The 20,091-nt window shown below is 45.0% G+C and overlaps 2 protein-coding genes across 3 annotated transcripts; one reads left to right on the top strand and one right to left on the bottom strand.

Annotated features, from left to right (window-relative positions):
* The first annotated feature begins 692 nt into the window (after positions 1–692).
* slc35a3a (solute carrier family 35 member A3a) lies at positions 693–7,944 on the top strand. Of its 2 annotated transcripts, none has more exons than XM_085150491.1 (8): positions 693–1,065; positions 1,162–1,378; positions 3,337–3,491; positions 3,578–3,700; positions 5,738–5,906; positions 6,416–6,534; positions 6,677–6,810; positions 6,904–7,944. In XM_085150491.1, the coding sequence occupies exons 2-8, from the start codon at positions 1,189–1,191 to the stop codon at positions 6,992–6,994; spliced, it is 981 nt and encodes a 326-aa protein (XP_085006617.1). In that variant the 5' UTR covers positions 693–1,065; positions 1,162–1,188; the 3' UTR covers positions 6,995–7,944. The 2 variants fall into 2 exon arrangements, with proteins under 2 accessions (XP_085006617.1, XP_085006618.1); XM_085150492.1 differs by having other exon boundaries at positions 693–1,049.
* Positions 7,110–19,350, bottom strand: fam78bb (family with sequence similarity 78 member Bb). Its single transcript, XM_085150493.1, has 2 exons — positions 18,006–19,350; positions 7,110–14,877 (listed from the first exon to the last, which is right to left on the bottom strand). Exons 1-2 carry the CDS (start codon positions 18,269–18,271, stop codon positions 14,355–14,357), a joined length of 789 nt encoding a protein of 262 aa, XP_085006619.1. The 5' UTR covers positions 18,272–19,350; the 3' UTR covers positions 7,110–14,354.
* Between the last annotated feature and the right edge of the window lie 741 nt (positions 19,351–20,091).

Consider the following 20,091-nt stretch of genomic DNA (forward strand, 5'->3'; position numbering starts at 1 on the left):
GCGCGCCGTTGATATTGTCGTCATAACGGTAATCCAAATACGGGTAGACAGGCCGTACCACCCCCGACATACCACTAGAGAGAGCCAACACACCACAAATTAAGTTTGAAATTTGTTTCAGTGGGACCAAAAGATGGAGCCAACACACCACAAATGAAGTCTGTTTCTATGGGGACAAAAGTTGAATCTTTCTCATGGGCCTAGAAATGGGCCAAAATTTGCACTAAAATCTAAATATTTAAAAAACTATAAAAGTCATAAACACCAAAAGTCATATCATACTAGTCCAGACCCAGCCGCACAAAATTATATAACATATGTGAACCTTGTCTCAAAACTGTGCGGCACATAAGCGCGGGAAAATTTTCACTAAAATATTAATATTTAAAAAACTATAAAAGTCATAAACACCAAAAGTCATAGCACACCATTCCAGATCCAGCCGCACAAAATTATATAGGTAATATAGCATATGTGAACCTTGTATCAAAACTGTGGGGCAAGTTTCGCTGCAAAATTTCAGGCGGAAACTGAGGAATAATAATAATAAGAATAATAAATCTGACGAATAGTAATAAGTGTGCCTCTTGGCATAGGCACACTTAATAAAAGAGTCAGATATTTTCTGTTTGGAGTTTTCTCCCGTTTATCCTGCCGAGGTGCTGTTCCGTGTCAGCCCAGCAGGAGGCAGAGTCTCACACGAACCCGAAAACGACGAGAACACGAAGAAGAGTTGCTAACGCGGAAGTCGTCCGGAATCTTATCTTCACCTGGCTGGAGTTTTCTTCCCCGTGGAGACTCTCCGTGCAATTTACTCTTTCTTCTGGTGGATGCTTTAAGCGGGATGGCTGGTTGTGATGCAATGGTCGGTGTGAGCGTGCTGAAAAGTTAACGGGCGGTTGATATCCGGTGCGGGTCAATGGACGCCAGGACCTGAGCTGCTGTTTTGACAGCTGTGGTGATCCGCCAGCACCGTGTCCATCTGTCCGTGTGAGGAGCCGCAGAGAGCGGACAGCGCAAGACCGAACTGAGCGTCTGCGAAGTTACTGGTGAGCGAACCGAAAGGTGAGACCAACCGTCGGCATTTCCCACCGCCTCGGAGTAAATCACCTGCTCCTGTTCTTGCACCCCCCGGCTCTGTTCTCCTCTGCTCATCTTCAGTCTCCAGCTGCTCGCCGAAACGTGGCCATGGCTTCTCCCCGGCTCAAGTACCTCTCTCTGGGTGTGCTGGTGTTCCAGACCACCTCCCTGGTGCTCACCATGCGTTACTCCCGCACCCTGCAGGCCGAGGGCCCGCGGTACCTGGCCTCGTCAGCGGTGGTGGTGGCCGAGGTCATGAAGATCCTCACCTGCGTCCTGCTGGTCTTCAAGGAACACAGTGAGTCCGTGTAAACAGCTCCCGGTACCGGCACCGGTCCTGTCACGTGTGATAAACTTTAGGCCATAGTGAAGTGTTATAAATGCTCAAACAAATCCAGCTGGATGTGAGCGGGAACCATCACGGTGCCGTCTGAGGTCTGGCTTCTTAAATATGCCTGTGGCTGAGCAGCTCCTGCAGCAGGAAGGCAGTTCAAACGGATCCAGTGATCCAGGAACAGCACTGTGAATGCTTGTGACTAAAGTGATTTTATCTTATTTCAGCTTCAGTTCTGTGTTTCAACTTCATCTGTTCAGAGTTTACTGATGTTTGCTTCATCGGAGGTCATTTTTTCCCGATTAGCTGAGAGGTTCTGTTTCTGAGGTAATCAGGATGAATTCTGAGAACTTTCACTAAAACTACAGAAAACAGGGATTCACACGTCCATGTGAGCTTCCTGATTGGATATCATCAGTCCAAAAAAAAAAAACCCAAAACAAAAAACAACCCTCTAGCTGGGCTGTCGTGGTTGTTATTTTATCTTCCACCCATGGGTCTTCGTTTCCCTGTGCCTTGCTTCGCTCCGGTGCCGTATTTGCTATGTGTCTGGGTTTTCTGTCGTGACTGCCTCACACTTGCTGTTGATCTTTGTCTGTTTGCAGAGTTACAAACATCTCGTGTGCACAGATGGTCACGTGATACTCGTTTGTAGGCCTCTTATTTCAGACAGAATCTTTTTAACACGACTGAAACTGAGAGTCCTGCTTTAAATTGGAAATGTGTCAGTGTGCGTGCAGCCTGAGGATTTGCAGTCAGGTTTGGTGGACTGTTCCTGACGTGCTGAAACTACAGTTGGTGGGTTTTCTGGATCAGTGAGGCTCAGAATTCGTTTTTGGATAATAGCAGTCTTTTTTTCTGAAAACTGAAAAGTACTTCATTCACTGATCAGCAAATACAGATGTTTTTAGACACAGTCTCTGTTTTCAGGGGCTCAGAACAGAAGTAATTGGATGACTGCCTGAAACTGTTTCATTGCCAGGTGAGGCGTGTTCCCTCAAAGTATTTCATTGTTGTTTTTGTGATATTTTTTTTTTCAGTGACCAGTAAAAGTCTGAGCCACTTACCCGGTTCTGTTATTGAATTATTATCATTAACATTAATTATTAACATGTGCTCAGGAAACAGACGTTCATTAACTTGAACTTGAATGACAGGAAGAGAAAAATAGGGAGGAGGAGGAGAAAAACGACTCATAATCTGAACAAATAGCACATTGTCTGTCAACCGCAGTGGAAGCGGCATTGCGACCTGGGCGCGTACGTCCGGGTCTTAGTCACCGGAACCAGCCCACTCACACTTATTGATGATGTGACTGCTGATGGAAGCAGCAGGATGAATTCAGATTCAGCCAAATGCTGCAAAACAAAACTGTCTTAAGAGCCTGAGTATGCTGCAAAAGCAGCCCGAGAGGTTCTCACAGCAAAGAAATGTGATGGTCTTCAACCGCCAGGGCAGTCAGCTGATGTCACTTCCATCTTTTCAGCTATTAAAAACTAAACTGGAGGTAGAAGAAAGTAAAGATAGCTGCCATGCCGGGGTCACGGAACATCTCAAGGAAGGAGACGCAGGATTTGGTGATGGCTGTGACTTTAAAGCTAAAAGTCGACACTGCAATCATGTCTTGGTTGTTTTATTTAAAATCCAAGTTCCTGGCTCTGGCTGTAAAGTTGGATTTCTAAGCCTGGACTAACAGGAGCTCGTCAGGCGATGTGTTTCTTGCGACGGGCCACACCTTGGGCCAGAGAGACTTCACCACTTCTCTTTTTACTTTCTGAATATTAAAAACGGTGACGGGGAATCCTCAAGAGGCACCGAAGCGCTCAGTCATCTTTGCGTACTTTGATTTCACTCTAAAGCTCCAAGCTTGGTTAGAATTTATCATCTATACGTGTGGTTTGTGTCTTCTGTCCACGCTGCAGGTTACAGCATGCGCGCTCTCAACAGCGTCCTCCGTCAAGAAATCATTCACAAACCCGTAGAAACACTGAAGCTGGCGATCCCCTCGGGGATCTACACACTGCAGAACAACCTGCTGTATGTCGCCCTCTCCAACCTGGACGCAGCCACCTACCAGGTAAGCAGCACGGCAGGTTATTCTGCGGGCCTCGTGACCGCCGTGACGACCGGAGGATTGATCGCTTGTTCCTTTGTCTCCATCAGGTGACCTACCAGCTGAAGATCCTGACCACGGCCCTGTTCTCGGTGTCCATGCTGGGCCGCAGGCTGGGCGTGTACCAGTGGCTCTCGCTGCTGATTCTCATGGCTGGCGTGGCCCTCGTGCAGGTGCCGTGCATCTCGAATCACTTTTTCACCATTTCTTGAGACAATCAGCTGATCGTTGCATCTTTTATTTGCTCTCTTAAAAAAAGCTAAATGTTTAGAGATAGTCAGATATAAAACGCAGGAATGAAAATGCACCTCTAAGGCTGGAGGAGGCGAGCTCAGAGATGTTTTGAGGCTGACAAAAAGACATTCAGGAAGTAAAATGGATTTGTGTATTCAAATCACAGTGAGCTACTTTACTTATGTTCACTGAGCTCAGAGAGACTGGAAAAAAGCAGTGTGTGCACGCAGCTGACACTTTAGTCCTCTTTGTCTGCTGAGCATTTACTCACTGAGTGTGCTGTTTTTTTTTTTATTTGTTCTGATATTTAAAGACCAAATAAATAATGAGGCTTGTACTAGAAGACTGAGTAAATGTTGGCTGCTGATGAATGATGTGTCAGAGGAGGAATGACTGTTTTCATATCACCTCCTCCTCCTTGGCTAAACAAAGAAAATGGCAATCAGTCGGCTTTACACTTATTCTGAGAAATGTTTAGCCGAGGAGGAGGAGGTGTTTTTAACGGATCTCAGTTTGTCCAAGGTACGTGCAGGAGTGACCGTGGCTTATCAGCGGCACTCCGCGAAGGCTCGCACTCACGTCAGATATGATGCTAAAGGGCAACTGTTCTGTTTCCATCTCAGACCCTACAAACACACAGAAAACAGAGTCTGCAGAGAAACCCCGCTTCTGTTTCGCTGCTCGTTTCCAAGCTGTTACTTTTCACCCAGCGAGCTTTGTTGCGGAGCTGATGGTGCTGATGTTGGAGGAATATACCAAACAATAGCTTCACTTTGTCCTGAATCTTTATTTATCCAAAGATGAAAGTGTGAGATTTCTTCCTCTGCACATTCAAAGCTCAGCATCATCTTTTTTGTGCATTAATGCCTGTGTTTTCCTGCTTACTGCAGCACATCACACAAGAAGTCTCGCTCTGCAGCTTTTTCACAACGCAGCAAAGCTGTGACGATGCCGTGTCTGAATATTAGGTACCCGGAATGAGGGATTTAGTGAGACTTCACTGTGAATAATAATCATTACACAAAGTTCTAGTTTACTAAGTACATACGAGTTTCTCTGGAACGTGCACGTTGTATCCGCTGAATGTTTCATTGGATGTAAAATACACAGCCCAGGTTTGTTTGTTTTCTCTGAACATCATCACGTCGAACCCTGTGACACACTGGATTGTGTAGCACTGATTATTTTTGCAGCATGTACTTTTATTCAGCAGGAGATGTACAAGAGAAGAGAAGTCTGCTCCACACAGTTATCATAGACTGTATCTAAATGATGGAGGAGGCCATAGCGGTGTTACCCATTGGCTCCTGTTTGGAAGCTTGGGTGACTGAATGTGGATGAGAGGTGTAAGTCATGAGCCAGTATCATAGACTGTGTGTGTAATACACAGGGGCCAATACCTGCTCCTCAGCTGTAAAGTAAACGATGCTTTTCGAGCAGCAGGTCCCATTATTTTTAATGTAACTGCATCAGAAATGCTCCAAAAAACACAGTGACTCCAGTTCACTGATACCTGTGCCTGCCTGTTTTAGGACCCACCTGCTAGTCAAAGTAACTGTGACCTTTAAACGGGTGAACCTGGATAAAGTGTACTTCAGTATTGAACCAATAAAGAAGCTTGTTTCTGCTTCCAAGACGGACGTTTCTCACGGCAGCTTGTAGGGAGTGACTCACGTTTAGAGCCAGAGAGCTGGGGGTGAGATCTGGTCTGGTTCTGTCAAATTGGCTTCTGAGCATCTCTGACGCTGGCCTGTCAGTCTTTTAAAAACGAAAACCTAAAAGCTGCTGTGCTGCAGGAACTCGAAACACACAAAGCACACTTTGGACTGTTTCGCCACATTTTGAGGTGGATAATCATTCCTTGAAATGTTTGTTGGGTTACGATTTAACTTCCTAATCGTACATGTGGGGAGAAGAAAGCTCGAAAGAGTTTTTTCACCTGTTAAAATGTAAGGCTCTCCGGTTTGTGCTTGCAGTGGCCCTCTGACTCTGCCTCCGAGAAGGAGGCCCCGTCTGCTGGCTCCCAGTTCATCGGCCTCGCCGCAGTGCTGGTGGCGTGCTTCTCCAGCGGCTTCGCTGGTGTCTACTTTGAGAAGATCTTGAAAGAGAGCAAACAGAGCGTGTGGGTCCGCAACATCCAGCTGGGTTGGTATCTATCACCAGGCAAATCAGTTGTGAACTGATATACAGTCTGTATATGTTCTTGATACGCAGTCCAGCGCAGTAAAAAGTATGAAAAATAAAGTGGAGGCCAGAAGAACAATGATCTGAGATGCTGTTGCTTATAAGTGATAAATGGACCAGGAAGCTCCCATGTGTGCAGCGGTTCCTCGGGTCTTTGCTTGGGGAGCCAGCTGGGCTTTTTACCCTCCGATATGTTTCTGTTAGATGAATGTTCCTGTCTAGTTTATTTTTATCCTGCAACGTGTGAGTATGTGCTGAGTCTCCTGCGATTCCCACTGAGCTTACAGCATCTTTACCTGTGTTAAACCTCAGAGCCTCAGCAGCAGTAACATGAAAGACGATCAAAAACGAGAATTTAATCATTAATTTAGGCCTGATTTTAGTGGAAATATTCTTGGTGTATTACTTAAATAATAGAAAACAGCAGTGTTGGGAATGTCGCTCTGAAGTGCTCCGTCCCTGCGTTTCAGGGATGTTCGGCCTGGTGTTCGGGCTCTTCGGGATGATGGCCTATGATGGGGAGCGAGTGAGGGAGTCTGGAATGTTTCAGGGATACAACACGGTCACCTGGACTGTTGTAGCACTGCAGGTAACTTTTACTCGCTGTGCTGTCGCATATATTGTCGAACTTCTGGGCTAACAGACTGTTTAAAGCTGGGGCTCGGACTCCCCGTTGGCCCTACAGGTCATGCCTCTGTCCATCTGTGTCTCTGTGTTTGTTTTCTCTTCAGGCCCTGGGTGGTCTGGTCATAGCAGCGGTCATCAAGTACGCAGACAACATCCTCAAGGGCTTCGCTACGTCACTCTCCATCATCCTGTCAACGCTGATATCGTACTTCTTGCTGCAGGACTTTGACCCAACCAGGTAAAGAAAGCAGTCGCTATCTTTTTCTCTGTTTTTTCCTTTCCCTTTCCTTTCTTTCTTTGAGCTCAATGAGTTTTCTGCTCTTGCCTGCAGTGTTTTCTTCCTCGGGGCCGTTTTAGTCATTGCGGCCACTTTCCTGTACGGCTACGAAGGCAAGCCTTCCCCCAATCCCAGCAGGGCGTAGGACACACGGCTGAAACTACAGCAGCCGCGGGAGGTCGTGCTGACACGAAGACACAAAGTGAAAGGAGGACTGGACTGCCTTTATGTTTTCACATATAGTGTGAAAACATAAAGGAAAGCAGGTTTGGATCAGAGGAAGGTTTTTGTTTTTTTTTTAATTTATAACAACGCTGTGACAAGTCTCACACCAAAAGTGCCTCAGCTGAGAAGGAGAAGCAAGGAGAGACGAAACCAGGAGGGCGTGTTTTACTTTTCTTCTGCGACTACAACAGCACACATAATCCAGCTGCCACGCCCGGTGAAGGGAAACTGGACCGACTGATTGTCCTCACCAGGAACTAGTCTGACTGCCTGTTAGTGTCACGGCCACATCCGTCACCCAGTGTAACAAAGGAGCAAAGAACCAGAGGGTGGGCCTTTCTAACTATTCTTCCAAGCCACATTTGCCACGTAGCCCAGTGGCTGCCGCCTTCACCTCGGGATGTTTAACGCTCTAACAGGTACTCCTGTCCTGTTTAAGCTCAGAGTCTGAATGAGCTTCAGCTCTGAAACTACAGCACCAAGCGGAGAAGTTACACTGAATATTGGAAATAATGTTAACGTTTGGTGTAAGTATTAGCACTGTTGACATTTAAATCTATAAATTAATGGGCGGTTTAACTTATTCATTAGGCTTAGCTTAGTTTTCAGAACCACTGTTGACGGTTAGCGTGTCCTCTGCCTGTGTAACAGTGTCATTTGGTGATTTTTGTGGCGGAATAATCAGAATGTGGTCCAATGAAACTGAAGCTGGTTACATCATTTACAGAGAAAGTAACGTTTGATTTAATGATTTGGGTTTTTTTTCCCTGAAACTACTTTTTTTTTGGGATAAAGCGGGTATAATTAAGAACTTTATTATTTTAATTACCAATATGTGAATCTTTTATAAAAGAAACATGCTTCCTTTGACTTATGTGCATGTGTCATTCTGTGTCTCCTCTTTGATCATTCTTACTTTACCACAACACACGACATTTACATTTTCTACCCCAACACATAGACTGTATATAAAAGATGGATACCTGCTTTCAAATCTGATGTCATTGGGTGCATGGATATCTAAATTATTTGGTTCCTGTGACATCACTGAGGGTTTAAAAAAAAAAAAAGGCTTTTATCCTCCATAAAACGATGAGTGTGGCTGTTCCCCTCTAGGTGTTAGAATAAAGTTTAATATCCAGGCATCCATGAAAATGAGGATTTACCAGGTGTACTGGAGTTAGAAGTTAGCAGGAAGTTGGCTCGCTCCATGTTCCGACTGAAGGATTTCTGAAAAACTGAAATGTACTGCTGTATTTTTTCTGGCTCATCTACCTTTAATGCAGCTGTTCAGATCAACTGTGTAATTTCAAAGGATCAATTTGCAGCATTAATATTTTTCGGGTCAAATTAAAGTTTTCTGATTTTTCACACGTGAATAAAACAGATCTGACCAATCGGATCATTGCATTTGGTAACAAGTGTGATCAGAGCTGAAACGTGCACCGGTACTGAAATCTCAGTGATTTGGAAACAGTCAGATAATCCCGTGTGACCTCAGACTCACAGCCAGCTGCTGCTCCGGGTCAGTCGGCTCCCTGAAATGATTACTCTGCCTCCTCAGATGTGGTCCCAACTCTGCTGATTCCTGAAACGTGCACAAGAGCATCGACTCAGGGATAGAACCAGAAAATTATCCCTCCTGCTTCCTGCTCCTGAGAGTCAGATGATCCAGAATCTCAGTTTCTTCCTTTTCTGGTTCAGAAACATCACTTAATTTTTTCCACAATTTTTTAATTTTTTGGAGCAATTCACATAAATGCATTTTTGCGTCATATTTTCACAACTCGCTCGGTGAGTCAATTTATTTCCTAACAATAAAAGATGCCAAAAAGAGGACAAAACTGCAGTCAAAAGGACCTCTGAGGTGATCCATTTGTTAATAACAACAAGGTTGTTTGTCATGAATCTGCTGCGTAGTTTTGATGACGCGCTATTAGGGCTGCCACGATTAGTCGACTAGTTACGATTACGTCGACTCTCAAAATTGTCGATGACTAATTTAATAGTCAACGCAATATTTGAAGCTTTGTAAGATCCTGAAAGACGCAGGAATAAGTAGTAGGAGTTAAGAGTGTAATAACGGACTGAAACAGAAGATGGCACCAATGCATCTACAAGGATGCCAGCTGTGGTTAAACGGCAAAGAAGAAGCAGTCTCAGGTATGGTAGCTGTGTCCAAATTCAGGGGCCGCATCCTTTGGAGACTGCATTTGTAGGCCGATTACATCACAGCGACGCAATGAAGGCTGTCCAAATTCGACAACGCTGACAAATGCGTCCTCCCTTTTCCCCAGATTTAAAGGATGGGTCGGGTATATCCTTCATGGCCCAACCTATCTAGGGATGGGTATCGTTTAGGTTTTATCCGATACCGGTGCCAAACTGGTACTTTTGAAATGGTGCCGGTGCTTAAACGGTGCTTGAACCGGTGCTTAAAGAATGAAGAACACAAACTTTGTCCAAAAACCTCTCATGTTTAGCTGTTTTCCACTTTTTCTTTGGTTATTTTAGCCGTTTTGGCCAGGGTGAAGGGAGCATCTGCCATCAAACAAGAAGACAGCCGCATGTAACTACGACTGTGTTTGCTAGTTCACCTTACATGCATTAATTTAATAATGTGGTTAGCCTACTCAACGTAAATTACACACGAACAACATTAAGCTACTCACGCAGAGAAGAACGGCTGCTGCTGCCATCATCATCCGTCATCATTTCTGCTACACTGGCAGGGCTAGGGGCCAGGACTCTACTCTTCGGGTTCTTGGGGGATGTTGCTAACTCCGGGTCCGATAACAGGCACCACACCCGTAGTAGATGTGTTCGGTGTGAGGGCTCGCAGCAAGCTATCAAATACAGTGCATTTCTCGGCTTTTAAAAAAACGTTATGCTTCGCCAAGTGTTTCATCGGATTTGAGGTGTTACCTCCTTTGCACAGTATCACTTTAAAGCACTTGTTGCAGGCTGCTGAGTTTGCATCTTTTGCTGTGAAGTACAGCCAGACCTTTGACCGCTTCGCCTTGGGCATTTGTAATCTGTAGCTCTGCTGTAAAAGAACGTACGTACCTGGGCCCGCCTACTGTCCTTGGAAAGGTAAAATGATTGGCTAGAATCCAAAGTGTGTGACATCTCAGGGGGAAAAAGCACCGAAAGGTGCGCTGCTTTTCGGTCTGGTTACTACCGTTTATGTCAGAACTGGTGCCATAAGGGCACCGGATACTGGTACCCATCCCTAAACCTATCCCAGAATTCTTAGCGCGGCCCAGCCAATTCCAGTTTCTAACAATGACGTCAGCGACTTCATTTTAATATTAGTCTTTCTGGGTAAAAAAATAAACTTTTAAGATATTTTCCGGCGAGGATGTAGCTGTGTAAACTTCAAATATCTGCTCAATTTATCAAGACATCACATATTTGCAAAAGTGCTCTGACATTTTCAGAGACGTCTGTTACCCACCAGCTCGATAGATAACCGGGAGGTGAAGGCTCACTAGAGCCGGCGAGAACAGCGAACTCCCAGCACATAATTTTCAAACCTCCTGCGGTCTTTCACTACTCAGGTTAAACATGACATATAAGTTACTTAGATAACTTAAAAATGTTATTGGTTGGCTTTTTTCAGTGTTTTATTTTTCCTGAGTGAATTGGTTTGGCTGAAATTAAAATTATAGCTTTAACACAGCTGAATAAACGTCAAGCAGACAACTGATTAAACAGAAGAGTGAGATGGTAGAGAATTTACACCAGTGTCCTGTTATATTTTAGATAGCAAGGAGCAGACGGCTGAGTTTATTAAACTCCACCAAGACAGTCTGCAAATTTCATTACAAATTTAATAAACTATCATCTTATCTTTATTTTTAGTTAGCACATACCTTAAACTTTTCAAGCTTTAAGATAATCATAGTTATATAAGAGCAGACGTGTGCTGGTGCAATAAGATGTACGTTTACGTCCAGTGGATGCATGATCGGATTAGTCGACTAAACGCACAAATAATCGGTGACTATCAAAATAATCGTTTGTGGCAGCTCTACTTGCTATTGAAAATTGACCCTAAGCTTCATGTTCCCAAATCTTAGTCGGGATGGAATTGATTCCCTTATGAAGCATTCAATTTTTCTTTGTCTAGCAAAGATGTGCTCTACACATGTGAACAACGCTAATAAAAAGTCAGAGAGGTCGACAGTGACCACTGATTGCTCGGTAGGAGTTATTGCTATTTAGAAACTAGAGCAGCTTTTTTTATAATGCAGTTAAAAAGATAAATGCTTTAAGATTCTGACTAATAATTGACCAAATAAAAATATTTGTGTTCAATAAGATGTGAAACTATGATCAGAAGTTATAAACCCATCTGGAAAATTGCTGAAAGGTTGTTTTTCCAGTAGATTTTTATACAAGTATCTTATAATCACTAAAGTCGCCTCCTGCTGGTGGTTACAGAGAACGCAGCTACAGAGCCAGCTCGTCCATCTTTTACCTACAGTCTGTGAATGTACCGTGGGGAAAAAGTCTTGAAGCCTCTTATACCCATGTAAAAATGTTACACTGTACCTGGGCTGTGGAGCGACAAAGAGGACGAAGTTCACACTTTATTTTTGGCATTTGTTTTAATGAGTTTAAAAACACTGCATGCAAAAGCCAGACAGTCTGAGAGAAAGGACTGTACGTCCTCCACATTAAAACACTGTAAAACACCGTCAGCCTGTCGCTTTCAGACAATCTAACGTCGACCGGCAGGACAAGTAGGAATAACAAGTCAGATTCACACGAAGGGCCGTGCAGCGCTCTGCTCCGAGCCCACAGGCACGGCTGTTAACTGTAAAAGACACTTGAGGCCCGGATGCACTTTGACGGCAGACTGTGTGACCCTCACGGTGAAGTAAAAATGTATATTTAATTAACACGTTATTTTAATCGGGGCATGTGGGGGGGGGGGGGGGGGGGGGAGTTCCCCACTATAAAAGCATCAGTTCTCTGCGCAAAGTTTCAGTCCAATAACGATCACCTTCTAAGTTGTCCCATCGGAAGTGCTGCTGGTGATTGTCGGCGTGGGCTCACAAACTGCCCCTGTGTCATGGCTACAATAATCAGGGTGTTAAACTATCTCTTTGTCCACATCGCTGTGCGGTTAGTGTGTGTTAGGGTTTGCAGTAGACCGGCAGAACAGTCCTTCCTGGTGATCCTGGCTCTGTTGTTGTTCTATATGAGGTGTGTGTGTGTGTGTGTGTGTGTGTGTGTGTGTGTGTGTGTGTGTGTGTGTGTGTGTGTGTGTGTGTGTGTGTGAAGGCTTGTTCGGTTCGCACCAAGAGTAATGAGCAGCATGGGCAAGATAATGTGGTTACATCATCCATCTCTCTTCATCTCTGTCTCATCTGGACCAGTTCAGCAGAAGCCTTTTTTCTTTTTTCCAGTCCCACTGAGGCCGGATGAGCAGATCTACAGGAAATGCACCGCCTGGAAAATCATCAGAAGCAGCGTAGAGGTTTCTGGTTTGGGGCACTGTTTCACCTCCTTCTAAGTTGCACGGAGGAGAGGAAAAAGCCTGAAGAGATCAAACCTCCCGCAGCACCGACAGTATTCAGAGTAACTGTAAGGCTAGACAAGCGCATTTGTGGCTCGCAGCATTCATCGGGGTCATCATAAAACATATTACAGATTAAACGATGCAGATGTGAAATAGAAAAAAATACAAAACGCACAATCTCAGCCAAGTGTGTGATGTTTTACGACCACGATGAAGGCTACGAGCCAAAACACAACAGCCTAACAGTGAACTACGCTGAAGCTGTGAGCTCGTAGGAAAACAGCACATACTGGATTTCATTTTCAGCCGCGAACCTTCTGACACGCACATCACGACAGACCACCAGAGACGCTGCGAAGCAAACACTTCCTCTCACACCGTCACGTGTTTGGATATTTTGCTAACTGCTGAATGGACAATTTTTGAATGGACGAAACTTTTTTCTTCACCCTGAAGATGAACCGTCATACATTTTTTCTAGATATTTCAAATGCTGTTAGAAGACAAAGAAAAATCCTGTAACCCTCAGATGAGTGGGATTTAACAGCCGTTAGTTTGATATCCCAAATCTGGATGAGCAGGTATGTTGACGACAGCTGAAACGTTGCTGCGCTTCAGCAGATTACCTTCTAACTGCAGGGCTGCACGCTGCCAGGGTTAACTCAGAAGAAACTATGTTTTGGTGTGATCTCAGTCTTACATGAGTGGAACTTGGCATCAGTACGTTCTTCAAATGATAAAACCATGTTTGACTGTAGCAGGCTGTAATCAACACAGGCATCTCTGGCTTTTCAAAAGGCAGGGAGGGAGAAGCTCTGCAGCTCGGACGAACTGGCCACGTGCGATTGCAGGAGGGGGGAAATAGTCCTGCTGCAGGGCTTCAGTCATGTCTGTGTGTATGTGACTGAAACCAAAGTGTTATTTCTGCTTTTCCTCTGATATGTCAAAAACAAGGTAGCTCTGTGTTTGCATGTGACAATCTTTAAAACAGAAAGAAAAGAAATGACCCTACAATGTTTCGGCTTTACAAACGAGGCCTTGTGTGTGTGTGTGTGAGTGTGTGAGGCAGTCCGGTGTGACACAGCAGCACGCCTGGACCCGACCCCGGGCTCCATTATAGAAAGCACACAAGCACAAACAGATACACGCGTTTGCACGCTCACGTCATCCCGGTGAGATTCTACTTGTCTGCGTCCACGATGGAGAAGAAACCCCACAGCGACGCCGTCCTTGCTGGACGTGAACGCACACACAAACTCTAACAACTTTCCTCGCTTAAACTCTTACACAGCACTTAAGCGTACAGAACAGAGCAGGCCCACGAGTATGCTGTCTTTAAGGCCGCGAAACCTTTGTCAATTGTATTTAAGCTCCGTCACTTCTTCCAGGGCCTGAGTAGCTACAGCACAGGTATCAGTTACATCCCAGTGCAGATGTTCAAGCTTCAGATGAGTCTTCCCTCTGTTGTGCAGGGCCGGAGTGCATGCCTGCACACCCGGCGGCCCAACGGCACCAGAAGCAGGGACTAACAAACTTTCTAATCGTCAAAGGCAGCGGTGGGGAATTAAGGCGGTTGTCCCCTCAAGATTCAAAGCACTGCAACTCTGATGAGGTCATCAGCACGTAATGCAATTCTCAGCCTGCTTATAAATATCATTTTTGTCTGCTTTTGTGTCTCATCTGATTATCCTGTTAGCAGAATTGGCCTGATATGATGTCCAAAAACGGCCAATCAGATGCACGTGGTGTTCTACTTGGGCGGTATGACAACAACTGGAGGGCCTCTCCTCGGCCTCCACATCAGAACCTGGGCATCGTTGGCGTTGGGCCTCCCCATGGCGTTAAGAGGGATGGGCTCCATTCGAGTCAGCACCCGCGGCTGGTCCTGGTGCACCCGGCCCACCAGCCTGGCCCTGGAACCCAGAGGCAGGGACGGGTCCACTGCGATGTCAACCCTCATCCTCCACTTGATGGTGTGGAGCAGGATCTTTTCCCTGGATGTGGTGTTGAGCGCTACCAGCCAGGTGGTGAAACTCTGGTCTCTTTTGATGTTTGTCAGTAAAGGCGTGTTAGATTCACTGACCGGCACAGCCCAGGTAACGCTGGGGTAAAAATTGTCATTCATGCTGACGATGAAGCGGGACGGCTTGGACGTGGGGCCAACTATGGTGACTGTCTCTGTTGTGTTTCCGTACCAAGGGTAGCTCACGCCATCTGAGTCGCTGATGGCCCGGACCAGGCCTTCACGGAGCTGAGGCAGCTCCCAGCTGGACCTGGAGGAAGACAGGAACCAAGAGATTTCTGGGTAACTCCAACATTCATTCAAAAGATGTTTCATAGATTTTAACTGACGTTCAAACTTATTCAAAACACAAGTTAAGCCACTGTTGCTGTGTATGACATGTATAAACATGGCACCAAATCCACCGATGAAAGTAGTCCCCAAAAAACGCATTTGATCCCTGTTAGCTGCCCCTTAATAGACTCCGGGAACACGTGTAACGTGTCTGTTAGTTTGCTAATGATACCAGCATGACTAGATCCAGTTGTGGTGCTGTGGCGACTGTTTTTACTACACTGAAAAAAAGAACATGTTGGATTTACTTAATTCAACAGTGTGGACACTGATTGAACATAGATGTTTTGCTTTGGCAGCAACTTAAACAGCAACAACAAGTTAAATCAACACAAGTTATTCATATTCAATGCACCCGTGCAGTTTGTGTTGATAAAATGTGATTAAAACATGTTTAGATGAAGTAATTTCAGCTTTTGAAATATTTTTATCCTTCACAATTTTCTCACTTTATTCCAACACTATTCAATAACTTTTTATCCCAATACTATTTGGTTACTTTAAAAACTACACGTTATCTTCATTTTACATAATGTACAACAAAGTTTAGAGTCTGGTTAACAGATTTATAACAACTTCCATCCACCCTCTTCACCAGTCTATTGCAGGGCTAACATGAAGAGAATTCTTTTAACCAATTAACGTAACCCCAATAACTGCATGACTTAACTGTGGGAGGAAATAGAGTCCCCACAGAGAATTCACTGCATACTACACTGAAAAAATGAAATTGGGTGGTTGTTACATTTACAAAATTCTAATGTGTAATTTGATACAATCTAGTAAGAATGGTTAGTTGCCTGGACTCAAGAAATGCACAAGATCACACAAGATTTCAAACTGCAGGAAAATCACTGGAGTTTTAAAAGGCAGACAACTACACACACCACATGTATGCTATCACTATTTATTGCGGTTTAAGCTGTCAAGGACAAAAACGTATGGAAAATTGTGCATCAAGCCTTGAAATCATAGCTTTTCCTACTTTTGTTAAGTCTCGATTGACATCTTGGTGGCGTGGTGGTTAGTGCTGTTGCCTCACAGCAAGAGCATCGGTTCATTGGTTCAAATCCACAATCTGGCTAGTTTACAGTGAGTTCCATCTGAGTACTCTGGCTTCCTCCCACAGTTTATAAGTCATGCGGTTATTAGAGTTAAGTTAATTAGTGATTCCAAATTGCCCTAAAGTGTGAATTTGAGAGAAAATAGTTGTTTGTCTGTATGTAATAGACTGGTGAGCTATCCAGGGTGTACCCTGCCTCTTACCCTATCACTTCTGGGTTATGCCCCAGCCCCCCCTGCAACTCGGATAAAGATAGGAGGATGGTAGTGATTGTAAATCCATTCAATTTTTATGTTAACCAGACTCTAGACTTTGTTGAACATTATGTAATATGAAGACAAATTGAATTATTTACGTATTTAAGTGACCAAGTAGTATTGGGGTAAAAGTTGTGTTGGAAAGTGACAAAACTGCGAAGGATTAAAATATTCCAACAGCTCAACTTAATTCATTTAAACAAGTTTCACTCACGTTTTATCAACACAAACTGCACAGGCTTATTGAATATGAATAAGTTGTGTTGATTTAACTCAGTTGTTTAAGTTTCTACCAAAGCAAAGCAATTGTGTGCAACCATTGTTCACTGTTGAATTAAGTAAATCCAACATGCTCTCTTTTTCAGTGTAGCTGGATTCGGGATTTGAACCCAGGACCTTGCTGTCCACCAATCAAGACTTGACAGCTTAAACCACAATAAATAGCAATAACATACACGTGGTGTGTGTATGGTTGTTTGCCTCTCATAACTCCAGTGATTTTCCTGTGGTTTGAAATCTCGTGTCATCTTGTGAATTTCGTGAGTCCAGGCAACTAACCACTCTTATTAGATTTTATCAGGTCATCTGAACAAGAACAAATTAAGTTGTTGAATTTCATGCAGATCCTACATAATTTAATCACCATAGGAACATGAAATTATTTTGTTCAAATTACAAGTTAGACTTTTGTAAATGTAACAACCACTCAATTAGCTTTTTTTTGAGTGTATTTGGAGATATTTGATGTTTTTGCTTTGCTTGTTGTTTGATTGGCTGTGGATTCTTATATATATATATATATATATATATATAAGAAATATATATATATATATATATATATATATATATATATATATATATATATATATATATATATATAATAAATAAGAAAGAAAAGAAAAGAAAAAATTCCATGCAAGTATATGCAACAGCTAATGCTTGCTGAGCCTGCAGTTAGAATACTGTCATAGTTTTGCCTTCTATAAATATATATGTATATATATATATATATATATATATATATATATATTTCTACCATACCAAGCTTTTAGTTATGTGATACTGTATTTCATTAAGCCGTTTTGCTTTTTAAAATCGATTTTATTACAAGAAATTTCTCTTTGTTGGGCCAAATTGTCTAGAAAGAAAGAAAAGCTATGATGGTTCAGTGTGCCAGTGGATTATCATCATCATCCCTTTGTTGTAATCAACAGCTTTGTCATCTGGAGGCCCCCTACCATCTATTTACCATGCCATGTGACCAATCCGATGACAACCTAAACCCCATCCTCTCACCCGTGCATCCACCACCCACACCCCTGCACCCAGCAGGATTAAACACCCCCTCGCATATGCCCTCCAGACATAACGCGTTTGTGTGTGTGTGAGGTGGGGGTGTGGGGGAGGACATGTCTCCGTGGGCACAATTTGAGTGTGAGAGCAGCAACTGTTGTTTAGCTCCTCTAATAGCAGCTTTTCTATTTAGGTGCCAGAGTCACAGGAACAGAATCTGTCGGTGGGCGTTTGAATGAAGGAGGCTGACGAGCTCCGTTAACCTGCTGCGTGCACAAATGCTCCCCGAGCGCGTGCAGCTCGGGCACGAACGCGTTATAGTTATTAGAGTGCACGGAGGCGCGCCGTCACCCACGCGCTCCCGTTTTCCTGCATCTGAAATCCTGTCACGCGCGTGTAACTGGGACTCAGGTGACAGAGGTGTGAACTCACATGCCGACGTCTCCGTAGGTGTTGTAAAATTCCATATGGGTGCACGCCTGGATCCAGCCCACCACCCAGGTCTCGTTGCGCGGGACTGGAGGCATCACAATCCGCGCAGACGCTTTGAAATAGGGCGTCTTGTACCGAAGCACTATGGGCGAGCTCTCCTCGATGACCGTGGGGCAGTGGTCTATGGTGGCGGACAGGTCGCACACCACGATGCTCTCTCGTTTGATGCGTGACTTGTTACAGGCGATGCTCTGGATGCAACCCATGGCTGTGCGGGTGGAGGTGGCGGTCAGCGGCGGCTAAGTGAGCCTGACAGGCCGGGGAACAGCACAGCTGGCCGGGACTCCACCGACACCGCGAGGCTGTGCATCCGATGAGATTATAAGGCAAAGGTGGGTGCTACCACGCTGCAGACCCGGGAGGGTACCCGGTAACGCAGACACCCGCCCTGCTGATGTGCGAGCACATCTGCCCGCTGCTCTGGGGCTGACCCTGCGCGCTGACCTCCGGAGGATCCGAAGCAGAAACAAGGGAGCAGATAAATCGAGTGTCACGTGAATTTTAGATGCAGGGATGATTGCATCCTCTCCTCTAAACCCCAGCGGTCAGTTTCTCCCGGAGGATGCGATCCATCCGCGCTCCTGCTGCAGTCCCTGCCCGTAACCTTTGATCCTCGCCTTTCTGCCCCGAGCTGTCATGTCACAACAGGCGTCGGGGGACCGGCGGACGCTGGGACACCGGCAGGGGGACCCGAGGATCGGGCGGCGGTGTTTGGCGGTGCTGAACCGTGCATGAGATGCTGCTGCTGCTCCTGCTGCTGCCGGTAACCTGAGCGAGGTCGTTAGGGTCCGTCATGCCTGGCCACTCGACCGGAAGGAAGCCCGGTGGAACAAGCCGGGAGTCCGAGCATCAGCGGTGGGGTAACCAGCCTCCTCCCAGCCACCACCCGGAGGGCAATTCCCGATCAAAGCCTCCAGACCCCGGGCATCAAATGGACCCCGGGCAGTGCAGAGCGAAAGAGCGCCGAAGGATCAAAATAAGAAAAATAAGAGAAACGGTGTCATAGTAACCGCGCCGCGTGCACCGCGCCGTCCTCCGCTGAAGAAGGCTGCGTGGCTGTGCGTCGCTGTTCAGGCTGCGCGGTGCTGAAGATGCTCAGCCGACCAATGAGCAGCGGAGGGAGACCGCACGGGAGCAGCTCTGCGACCTCTCCCCCCCAAAATACCAAACCCCACAAACACGGAGCCGACACTGTCCACGCACGTGCCACTCTGCTCAAATTTTTAGGAGTGACTCCGCCCTGGCAAAGCACCTTCCCGGGGCATTTGTGTAAAGAACAGCATCTTTAACAGGAAGGGTCGTTTAATTGGTTTGAGAACATCAGGCTTTTCAAAATAAAACTGCCACAGTCTCGGCAAAACGACATCACCTCACGGTGCTCCGGCGTCTGCAGCCTTCCCCTATCTCCATCCCGGCAGGCGGAGGTTTCAGATAAAGTGTTTTACTGGCCTTGCTCACCTTACTGCTACCCAGAAATTACACTACTACTTTACAGAGCTATCAATCTGTCAATCCTTTCCGTGTCCGGGCCGGGTGAGGTTTCCCGTGTTGAGTCAAATTAAACCGCAGGCTCCACTCCTGGTGGTGCCCTTCCGCCAATGCCTTTAAGTTTCAGCTTTGCAATATCTACACACACACAGAATACGTTGTTCCTTTTGCTTTACATCTTTTAACATTACAGATTTTTCTGTTTATAATAATAAAACATACATGGAACATTTCCATTTATTAATAAACAACTAATCATAAGAATCTCAGATGTGGTGCCACAAAAATATATATAATTTATTGGAGATAAAGAAGCTACTTGCTGTAGATGGAGAAGTGGGTCGATTTAAGTTGATAAAGATGGCTGAATGCAGGATGATGGCTTCTGAAAACAGCTTGCAGATTCTTATTTATATGCAGTGCTGTGAAAAAAGTATTTACCCCTTCTTTATTCATTAGTTTACAAATTTCAGATCAAATAAAATAAAATAATTTTATTTATTAAGGAAAATAGTTATCCAAACCTACCTGCCCTGTG

The sequence above is a fragment of the Neolamprologus multifasciatus genome, chromosome 23 (genome assembly GCF_963576455.1).
Source record: "Neolamprologus multifasciatus chromosome 23, fNeoMul1.2, whole genome shotgun sequence".
In the NCBI taxonomy this organism is placed as follows: Eukaryota; Metazoa; Chordata; class Actinopteri; order Cichliformes; family Cichlidae; genus Neolamprologus; species Neolamprologus multifasciatus.

What these genes read in the sequence shown, in the direction of transcription:
- fam78bb (XM_085150493.1), bottom strand. Translation starts at nt 18,271, where the DNA reads ATGGGTTGCATCCAGAGCATCGCCTGTAACAAGTCACGCATCAAACGA. An exon ending in ACCTACGGAGACGTCGGCAT is followed by an intron (nt 14,878 to 18,005) that starts GTGAGTTCACAC and finishes GTCTTCCTCCAG; the next exon opens with GTCCAGCTGGGAGCTGCCTC.
- slc35a3a (XM_085150491.1), top strand. Translation starts at nt 1,189, where the DNA reads ATGGCTTCTCCCCGGCTCAAGTACCTCTCTCTGGGTGTGCTGGTGTTC. An exon ending in TGGACGCAGCCACCTACCAG is followed by an intron (nt 3,492 to 3,577) that starts GTAAGCAGCACG and finishes TGTCTCCATCAG; the next exon opens with GTGACCTACCAGCTGAAGAT. An exon ending in CAGGACTTTGACCCAACCAG is followed by an intron (nt 6,811 to 6,903) that starts GTAAAGAAAGCA and finishes TCTTGCCTGCAG; the next exon opens with TGTTTTCTTCCTCGGGGCCG.